The sequence below is a fragment of the Gavialis gangeticus genome, unplaced genomic scaffold, assembly GCF_001723915.1.
Source record: "Gavialis gangeticus isolate Ggan-Ray unplaced genomic scaffold, GavGan_comp1, whole genome shotgun sequence".
NCBI lineage: Eukaryota > Metazoa > Chordata > Crocodylia > Gavialidae > Gavialis > Gavialis gangeticus.
Window position 1 is genome coordinate 21259790 of NW_017729032.1, and position 10868 is coordinate 21270657.

The following is a 10868-nucleotide window of genomic DNA, read 5'->3' on the forward strand; positions in this document are numbered from 1 at the left end:
ATTAGAGAACACAGCTAAGGAGACTGAGATCAAATATAATGAGGGCTCTGAGTTTTAGCCAAATTTCATCTGAGCCTCTAGTTGGTGCAAATAAGTAATTCAGCTTCTAAATTGGGGGCAACTGCAGGTCTACAAAGTAATATTTGTGTTTATGCTATAATTTACGTACATGGATAAATGGAAATACTGATTTCTCCTACTTGTAAAATATTTTATTTGGCTTGTACACTGGCAGTAGAATTGGCTGATGACCTTTTTTCCACTGTTGAATTAGTGATGAGAGCTGGAATGTGCATACCTCTTGAAAACTGAATGGTCGCTATTAAAACATGGAACAACGCTGCTCATTTTCTTGGTTGACATTCATAAATGCCCTTTGTTTTTGCTATTGACTCCCTAGTCTTACATTTCCCAAATGTTATGTTTCTATATTTGTTATTTAAATGTATGCAAACATACAATCCTGTCTTGGGCTATATGTGCCTTTAACATACTACAACATAAATGAAGACAAGTATAAGGTGATGCACCTGGGGAGGGACAATCGGCACCATACATACAGGCTGGGGAACTCCCCTCTTGTCAGCACGGAGGTGGAAAAGGATCTGGGAGTCATTATTGACTCCAAGATGAACATGAGTCGGCAATGTGGGGAGGCGGCTAGGAAGGCCAACTGCACCTTGTCGTGCATCCACAGATGCATCTCGAGCAGGTCCAAGGAGGTGATCCTCCCCCTCTATGCGGCACTGGTCAGGCCGCAGCTGGAGTACTGCGTCCAGTTCTGGGCGCCGCACTTTAAGAGGGATGTGGACAGCATCGAGAGGGTCCAGAGGAGGGCCACTCGTATGATCAAGGGACAGCAGGGTAGGTCCTATGAGGAAAGGTTGCGGGACCTGAACCTGTTCAGCCTTCAAAAGAGAAGGCTGAGGGGGGATCTTGTGGCCTGTTATAAACTGGTTAGGGGGGATCAGCAGGCGCTGGGGGAGTCCCTGTTCCCCCGAGCGCCGCAAGGAGTGACCAGGAACAACGGTCACAAGCTGGCGGAGGGAAGGTTTAAGTTGGACATCAGGAGGCGCTACTTCACGGTCAGGGCGGCTAGGGTCTGGAACCAGCTTCCAAGTGAGGTGGTGCAGGCTCCCACCCTGGGGGTTTTTAAGAGGAGGTTGGATGACCACCTTACTGGGGTCGTTTGACCCCAGTGCTCTTCCTGCCATGGCAGGGGGTCGGACTAGATGATCTGCTCAGGTCCCTTCCAACCCTAGAAACTATGAAACTATGAATGCAGGTTGATTTGAGGTACAGCTTTAAGTCAACATGGGAACAGGTTAGAGCTAGAAAATGCAGTCTAGGTAGGGAGCCTGGGAAATTTCTAAAATTTTTTGTCTCTGCTGAAGGAAAACAAAGAGGCATGAGAGTCTTTAATGCACAAACCTCATGGGTGTGTTTTACCCCTCCTGCTCATGACATATGGGGAATTCAGCGTACATTAGAAGCAGGTGTCACAGGCTTAAACAAAATGAAAATTGGAAAATGTAGATGTGTCTATACTTGTGGATTTCATTGCACATCAACGTCAAACAGGGAGAGACTCAATGAAATGCACAGCATTTCTTTAATGCAGATAATAAGAAATCTCCTTCAGATACCGTTATCACTTGACTGCAGAATGTTAGACTGCCTCTGGGGAAGTTTTTATACAGGATTCAACTTACAAATTCATTCTGTAGCTAGTTTACGTTCAGGGCCCATAAAACCCATCTCCTTGCTGGCTAATAGAGATAAAGTGCCCACATGATGCATGTGACCTCTCCCTCAGTGAGTGGGTGAAAATCAGGATGATACACCTATACCTAGATGGCCTTTGAAGGTGCCCTCCAGCCCTACTTTTCTATGATGCTATATGTAAATATACCGTATATTTTAGAGTGACTCTAACTACTGAAGTGTGATTACAGCTCATGTAGGCATACCAGTGACAGCTCCAATCTAGCTAGCTCAGGTACCAGTAGCAGTGAAGCTCTGGCACCACAAGTTTCAGCCCTGGCTGCTCAAGCCATCTGGTAGCACAGTAGCTGAAGCGTGGGCTGCTTTGCTGCTGCTCTACTCCAATACTTGAGCTAATAAAAGTAAGACAAGTGGGGAGATGCTGACAAGCTCTGCAATCATCCCGCGCATTTTAGCACAGACTCATCCTTCAGCGCCGCATCTTTGACAGCTAACTGCTAATAAAAATGCCTCACAGATGTTGGGATCACTCCTTTTCTTTTCCCCTAGCCGCATGACCTGTCCCCGAGCAGGTGCCCTGGCACTGTGCTGCAGCACCTGGGGTCTTTGTCCTGACTCTGGACTGCACCCCGCTGTGAAGTGACTTGGTGCCAGGCTGTACCTCTACTGCAAAGTGACCTTCCTTGGCTGGCTCCCCACTAGCCACGTGGGAGCTCTGTTGTGAGGGAGCTTTTGGGGGAGGAGGGGGAATATTTTTCAGATTCCAGGTCAAATCATAGACAAATCATTCCGAATCCTTTCAATTGAGCAAAACTCCATTGTTCAGACCCCATACGTGATGCTACAACCGGCAAGCATCCTCCACCCCAGACTCTTCAGCCTGGCACTTCAGATGCTCCCAAATCCACTGGTAGGCATCCTATGTGGACGCACGAGCCCAGAGGCTTGGGGTTCGGATGCCCCCAAGTCTCACCTGCCCTTAGCCAATGGCCACAGGAGCAGGTTAGGCAGAGATCCCCCTTTTTCATGACATAGGTGTGTAGCTAACGTCTTTCCACTAGAACAGGGGCGGGTAATTATTTCGGGTGGAGGGCCGCTCACTGAGTTTTGGCAAGCCATCAAGGGCTGCATGACAGGCAGGCAGGGGCAGATAAATATTAATTTTCTAAATTTTTTAGCGGCCCCGCGGGCCCCTGGAGGGCCACATCCAGCCATTTTGCCCACCCCTGTGCTAGAAGCTGGCCACCAGGGAGCTAATTACAAGACTCATTGGGTGTCCTGTGTGCAGGGCATTAAGCAGGGCCACGCCCTCCGCTACACGGTGCCCCTGGGGCTGGGCACCAGACTTGGATCCAGCCCACGAGAGGCCGAGGCAGCTCTACCCCTCCACGGCAAGGCTGCCCTGCAGCAAGACTGGCTTTGTGCTGACACGTGGGGTGAGGGCCAGCCGGGGACTGCACCGTCCCTGCCACCCGGCTCCAGCACGGATCGAACCCAGGGAGGAGAGGGGCGTGGCTTCCCGCGGGAGGGCGTGGCCTCGCCGCGGAGGGGTGTGGCTTGCCGCCGAGCCGGGCTGCCACGTGGCGCACGTGTGTGTGCGCGGCGGGCGCGATGAGTGGCCGCGCGCGGACGAGTGGTCGAGGCTGGGCCGGGCGCGGCGCGGTGCGTGGGGCCCCTGCGCCTGCATCTGCGCCGCTGCTTGCGGGGAAGGGCAGCCCGGGAGGGAGGCCTGCTCGGGGCAGGGACGGGGTGGTCGGGTTTTCTAAAGAAAGCGGATTTGTTTGAAATACTAGGCCGGCAGTTTGTTTTTTCTCTTTGCCGCTGCTGTTTCAGAGGCCACCTTTTGCTACCGCTTGACCTGCTCTTCCATGACACTCTCTCAGCCCTCTAAAACCAGGAGTCACTGTATGCCAGTTCAGCAGAGCACTTCAACACTTGCTTAATTGTAAGCCTGTGCCCAAGTCCTATTGCAGAGAGACTTGCGTACATGCTTAAAGCTAAGAAGCATTGTTTTTATTCTGTTGTTTGTGTTGTGCGCTGCGCTCGGCTTTGGGCCCAGTACTACCTGTGCCTCACTTGGCCGCTCTCAGGGAAATACCCGTTCTTCCCTGCCTATAGGTGCCTTGAACTATTGTGACAATGATCCAGATACAAAATGGTTTTTTTTTTTCATGTATACAATCGTGCATTTATGGAGATCTGTTACCTGTATCTTGTAGGATTACTCTAGGAGTGATGATTCCCAAGTTGGTGGGACTTTTGTGTCTGAGGAAGAGGCCTCAACCAGCTCTGCCCATGGTGGAGCAGCAAGACTTTCTCAGAGGTGTAAGTGCACAGCTACGTTGCTTTAATTCATTAGTAAAATTATATGATTATAAATACTGATATTAAAATTATTTATTCTACTTAGATTTTCAGTCCTCAGGGCAGGAGTTGCCTTTTTTTATTCTTTAGTATTAATATGGGCCTTAAAAACTTTGGGTGCTGGTCTATGACTAGGGCAGTACAACAATACAAATAAATAATAGTAATATTATAAGAGTATGGTACCTAATTAATTGGCTTTTTCTTCTACCTAAATATATTAAGGCTTAATAAGGGCTAGTAAATTAAGTGGACGCCATAAAGAACTGTACAGCAGGTACACCATTTTTGCAAATACCATGATGTCTTTATAAACAGGAATTTATCTTTTGAATTTCTCAAGGAATAAATTAATGAGTAATGTCACTATGACAGTAGCCCAGTGGCTCAGGCTCTGCTTATTATAAATTGATTTGGCATATTATACAGTATGTTATGCACTACTTTCCAAGTACAATCTAATTAAATATGCTCATGCTTTTCAATATGGATTACCAAAACTGAAAGCCATAAAAAGGGTGAAGATAATACAAGTGCCCATGTCCCTGTTTCTGAGCTCACTTCTTGGGACCCACGAGGAATGAATAATTTCACGTTTCACTCTGTGTTTCTGTTCAAGGTGACCTTTCTGCTGGAGAGTCCAAGTCTCAGTGTGCAGTGCTGGGGAAAGGGGGAAGGACCCGATATGACTTTCCAGATTTGGGAATAAATACTAGAAAAACTATAGCACATGTCCGAGACTGTAAAACAGGTAGAGTAACTCCTTTTCCTTCACATTAGTTTTGTCTATGTAGGCCTTGTTTGGAGAAGTGCTAAGCAGTACTTGCGGATTTTTGTGGCAGCTGTGGGAGCTCTGTACTTCTCGAGCAGATCCGTAGATTATGGTCAGTATCAGGAAATCTGAAAATATGGTGGTGCAAAATGCTTAATTTTGAGTTGGAGTCATGAATTAAAGAGGTTTTGTGTTTGTGAAATGAAGTATTAGGTTTTAGAAGCTTTAGCTGCTTGTCTTGTTACCAGATTTAAAGTAGACTTTTAACATTGCTTAGGACCAAGCATCTTGTATCTGTCCATTATATAGTTAAGAGAATTTTGTTTTGTTCCTCTTTCATGGAAAAACATATTCTGTTTTTAAAAAATCTACTACGCTGAAAAAGTGGTCTTGGGGTAGAGCAAAGAACCAGGAGGTAGATCTTTGTTTTGTTACTGACTGGTACAAGCTTTATGTGACTTTGTGGAAATTATGTGTATAGACATTCCATGCCTATGTCCCTCAGTCTGTAAAATGGGGATAATATCTTACTTCCTAGTTTTGTTGTCCGAATCCTTTCATGTTTAAATTCTCGAGATGCTCTGGTTGTATGTGATATAGCAGTGCAGAATATTACTTCTTATTCAAAATTAGTATGAACTTCTGTGGGGGGAATTATGCTTAGGAACAAATAAAAAGTAGTTTGCTATATCATGATTGTGTATTGTTTCATTACATAGCAAACCATTGGGTTTGATATAACAAAGAAGGCTTGGTTTCTGCTGAAGTTCAGCAACTGTATTTGTCTATCATATTTTGTCTCAACTGGATAATAGGGTAGTAAGACGCATTTTTGAAAACACTGCTCTTTTTAGAGAGAGACTAACCTAACTTATCCCATATAAGCTGGCATCATCCAGGTTCTTGAAAGAAATTTCTGAAGTTACCAGGCAGTAACATACAAACATATAATTAACATATAAATAACATATAATTATTTAACATTACTTACTATATCCCTACCAATAATATACTGTCTGAAAAAATAAGGAAAACTAAGTCAACATAAATGTTTTATTACAGGCTCCAGTGGAATCCCGGTGAAAGTAATTACAAATCTCTACAGCTTATTGCTTCCTAGGGAATGGCAGCTTTACCAGTACCATGTGACTTTTAACCCAGAGTTTGAGTCAAGGCGTCTACGCCTTGCATTGCTCTACAGCCATGCTGAATTTCTTGGAAAAGCTAAAGCGTTTGATGGAGTCATTCTTTTTCTTTCTCAAAAGCTGGAAAACCAGGTAAAGTGAGCTGCTTATGTTCTGTACATTAAAAAAAAGTCATGGTAATTGTAATTTCTGATCTTTTTTTTCTGTGGGACACTGAAGTGGGGTAACTACCAGCATCATCAGTAACATTTGCTTCCATTGTTTAAAGCAGTTTAAGTCCTTTGTTTATGACCAAGCCAATTCCTTGGTGAAGTTCGTCTAGTATTGCATAGGCAGTGCTTGTTGCTGAAAGACTTGGTTTAGGGCTTAGTCATGTTAACATCAATAGTATAGTACCTGTGGGCATTTGTACACATGCTTTTGCTGCAGTGCTGGGTGCTTTTAAAAGCTCCTGGTGCTGCAGCACATGCAGTTGTATAAACAGTGAAATGCACATCCGTGCTGAGAAAGTGGCAGCGGTGCGTTTTTGAACTGAAACACATTGGCGGTGTTTTAGTTCAAAAGCACGCTGCTGCCAATTTTCTGTGCACTGACATGCGTTTCGCTGCTTATACAACTGCACACGAAGCAGCACAGTGCGTATCAGCTTGTGTCAGATCTTCAGTGCATCGCAGGACAAAAAGGTATGTGTATAAGTGTCCCATGTTTCCTGGAACTTCAGTTTCAATTCTAGTGGGATCAAATCAACTCTTCGTCCTTCCAAGGTAAATACACTGACATGCCATTGGTGTGTGGGTCCTTTGGATGGGATCGTTAAAAACAAAGGCATGTCTGCTGTGTGACGACAACAAAGATAGCACTTTTCAGTAGGAAAAGAGCTTGTCCCAGTCCCTTTGACTGAAACCCTCCTATCCCCTGCCTTCATGATTGTCTTGCCCGCCTTCTTCTCTTGCCTGCCTCGTTGCCTACATTTCATAAAGCTGCATGTCTAGGCAAATGTTGACAGTCTGTGCTTGAAGAAAATTCCTTTCTTTCTGTTCATGTTAGTAGATGGTTTTCAGTTACCAGAACTGTCTTTCTAATACGTCTCAAAATTTAAAAATACAGAAGAATTTTTCTGTAAAAAAGATACATACCTGATATGCAGTTCATATTTTTTGAACTTCATGTAATATGTTAAAGCAGCTTCACTTTACCGTATTAAGATTGCTAGTGTACACTATCTATAGACTGTGTTTAGACTGCAAACTTACAACCCCCAATAGTGGCACACTCAAACACACTATGTAGCTGCATGCAGCCAGAAGCCATTACTGTATGCTACCTTGGGTAGACTTGGTAGCACTGAGACGGGCATTTCTTTGTGGCTGTAGGGGACAAGATTAGGAGCAATGGCCTCAAGCTGCAGCAGGGGAAATTTAGGCTTAAGATTTGGGGGAACTTTCTGCCTCTGATTAGAAAACAGGTTAGACCAGGATGTTCAACTCAAATCTGGCCCACAGCGCTGCATCATCTGGCCCACGGGGCTCCCAGCAGGTCCAGAAATTTGGCAGCAGGAGAGCAGTGGCACTGGGGAGCCCTGGGCCCTGTGCCATGGATTGGCCCCCAATCCCATTGTATAGATCTGGGTGAGGGTGGCACCAGGGCCCGATTGTGTCATGTGGTAGGCCAGGAGGGAGGCAGTGTCAGTCCTCCAGGACCTAAACCCGGTGCTCAGGAGTGGGAGGGTGCCAGGGCCTCAGGGATCAATCCTGGTGAGAGGGGGTGGTGCCAGGCTCCAGGGCTCACTCCCAGCACTGATCCTGAGTCAAGACGGTCAGTCCGGCCCATGGACTGGCCCTGCCCCATTCTTCTGGCCTGCAAGGCCAAAAGCTTGAGCACCACTGGGTTAGACAGACGCTTGGCTGGCATGATTTACTCAGGAATGGTCGTGCTTTGAGCAGGAGGCTGGACTAGATGACCTCGTGAGGTCCCTTGCAGTCCGACCATGCTGTTCTCCTGCATTTGGTGCTCTTACTAGCAACGAACTTTCAAGCACTTTGTTTTATAGACCTTTTCAGTAACGTATCTGCTATTCCAAGACTCAGCAGCCTGGAACTTATATTGTAATAAAACAAAGGGGGAATGAGCAAAAATTGCTTGCAGACCAGCAAGTTCTTTAGTTGTGTTTATGGGGAAAATAAAACATCTGGGCATTTTTAAGAGTTGTACTATAGTAGCAGTTTTCCAGCATGGAAATATGTTTGAGGTAGGCAGTAGCCTTTGTATTTTAAAAAAGGTCTGTTTAGGAAGAGTGAAAATTGTGACAAAAATCACAGTGCTCTGGACTTGCTAATTTTAAGGCCTGACTGCTGAGCTGCTCTTACAATAGCTCTTTTACATCATTCAGGGCAAAATGCTCGTTCGATATTGTTGTTTTATCTTCTCACCTTTCCCCCCACTCCCTTAGGTCACAGAATTGTTGACTGAAACAAAAAGGGGCGAGACAGTAAAAATCACCATTACACTAAAAAGCAAGTTAGCACCCAGTTCTCCAGTCTGCATTCAGTTTTTCAATATCATCTTCAAGAAGTAAGAGATTTTTTTGAATGGGGTTTTTTTTTATGTTTAGTAATCTTTGACTTTCAGTTTATTAATGTTCTTTGAAAATCTTTTGGCTTATGATATGTTATTATTATTATTATTATCATCATCATCATGTTATGAAAAACTGATAACCAGAAGTCGTAAAATTTTTATTTTCATAAATTTCTGTCTCAGTACTGCTTATTTCAGAGCAGCTGCTTCGCTTAGGGCAGTTGTGACATTTTTTCCCCTGATAACTAGAAAACTTAATGTAGAAACTTCATAAATTGTATTTTTACTTTTATTGAAGTCATTCTCAGTACATCTCAGAAAGAGCTTGGATCTCTTTCCATAATTTTAAATAAGCCATGGGTTAAGATTTTTTCCAAGTTGTGTGTTAAAATTTAGTTTGTAGTTCTGACATTGAAGGCTACATATTTAAGCACAGCTGAAAAAGTTGTGTATGTGTGTGTTTGTAAATACAAATCAAATAACCATGGTTTAGCCATGGTTCATCTATAAATATGTGAGTGAAAATGCAAATTTCACCCAACCTAGTGCTTACAAAATATATTGATACTATTTTGGTATTTAAGGTCTGGTGGAGAAAAAGGCCCATTGATGTAATATAACTTAAAGTACTGTACTTCTCTTACCCATAAACCCAAAATGGACTCAGACGTATCTACAGCCTAGCTCTCTGACCTTTCTTAATTGGCAAGTAGTGATCTATAGTCTCTATCTTGTCCCTGTCAAAGCAGTCTTCTCTATAGGAAATGCAAACCATTTGCGATAAAATTTGTATTGCTAGCATGGGCCTGTACAATTTTCTACTTGCTGTTTAAGTGCTACCAAAACTTTTAATGCAAGTGCTAATATTTAAGTGATTCATGAGGTCTTGTGTAGGGCCTCTGCACAGGAGGAAATTGCATTTGGCATCCAAGATTTGCTGTTTTTTTTTTAAATTCGTACTATGGAATAGAATGGTTATTGAATTGTTTGATTTGATGCGACCTAGGAGCAGAACGGGGACCTTCCTGTGTTCAGACATTTAATCTTTCCTAACCTGAATATTATAAGGGGAACAGTTGTGCTTCCAAGCAGAACAGAAAAACCTTTTGGACGGATAGATGTTTGAGGTCTGAAAATGGAAAAGGCAAAGTTGTGTGCTACGTAGAGCCAATTTATTTTTTAATTATTCACTCATATATTGTAAATGAGGCAAATAATATAGTGTAAGGTATTTTGGTTTGTTTGTGGCTCCTATATTGCTGGAATAGAACTTGGTAGGTTCTTTCAGGTTACTCTTTTCTGATACTTCTTACTTTGAAAAAAAATTGGTATTGTACCTGAGATGCCTTTCTTAAATTGTTTGACTTATTTTCTTCTTTAGTTATAACCAGGGATCCTGATTTTCTCTGATTTAAAAAAATCCCCAAGTTTTGGATTAGAAAAAGTAACCCAAATCCTACATTTTTCCATGATTAAAATGAAATACCACTATATATAGATATAGATTTATATATCTTTATATGTTTATAGATCTACGTATTAGTGGTGTTTCATTTTAATCATGGAAAAATGTGGGTTTTGGGTTACTATTTCTAATCTGAAAATTGAGGATTTTTTTTTTTAATCAGAGGAAACCAGGATCCCTGGTTATAACTTGAATTCGAATGTAAGACATGAGAAGCCGTGTATTTTTAGATTATTAAAAGTAATGCCCTATTAGTGGAATAAAGCAAGATAACTGAGGCTGAGTAAGTCTAACTATTGCACAAGTTCATTAATTTTGTTTCAGTATTAATTGGTTTGAGTGTTATTGTTTTGGAATGCTTTATTATTAAGGAGAAACTTGTTTTAATGGAAATTAGGACAGACATCATACATGCACTTCTGCTGGTTATTAAAGATCGTGTGTGTTGGAATCCAGGACTGTTCTGTTTTTCTTCTCTTCCCAATCTATTGTAAAATGCTGCTCTGCACTGTTTAATGCTTACATTTTCTCACATTTATTGTGTGTGGGAGGGGGTAGGGGAGTGGAAGAGGGAGGGGACTGGTATAGTAAGAGTGGAGGGATTCTGGTGTGTCTGTTCAGTTCAGAATGCAAGTGATGATAACATCAAGAAAGTATTGCTATTTCAACTTGTTACCTACTCTTAAAGCTCCAGTTGCACTTACGGTTTCCAGATGCAGTATTACTTTCCACTTGAACTTTGAACTGGTGCAAGTTTTTGCTTTTTCTCCCAGACCCTCAGGGTGTGAGCCAAATAGATCACATATTGGGGGGGGGGGGG

General features: G+C 43.1%; 1 protein-coding gene across 2 annotated transcripts in view; it reads left to right on the forward strand.

Moving 5' to 3' along the window:
- The first annotated feature begins 3301 nt into the window (after positions 1-3301).
- Positions 3302-10868, forward strand: part of PIWIL4 (piwi like RNA-mediated gene silencing 4) — a 68885-nt gene continuing 61318 nt past the window's right edge. For both annotated transcript variants that reach the window (XM_019525494.1, XM_019525492.1), the window contains exons 1-5: positions 3302-3387; positions 3945-4050; positions 4709-4840; positions 5924-6138; positions 8456-8577. In XM_019525494.1, the coding sequence (XP_019381039.1) occupies positions 3337-3387; positions 3945-4050; positions 4709-4840; positions 5924-6138; positions 8456-8577 (626 nt within the window). In that variant the 5' untranslated portion in view covers positions 3302-3336. The remainder of the gene's footprint in view (positions 3388-3944; positions 4051-4708; positions 4841-5923; positions 6139-8455; positions 8578-10868) is intronic.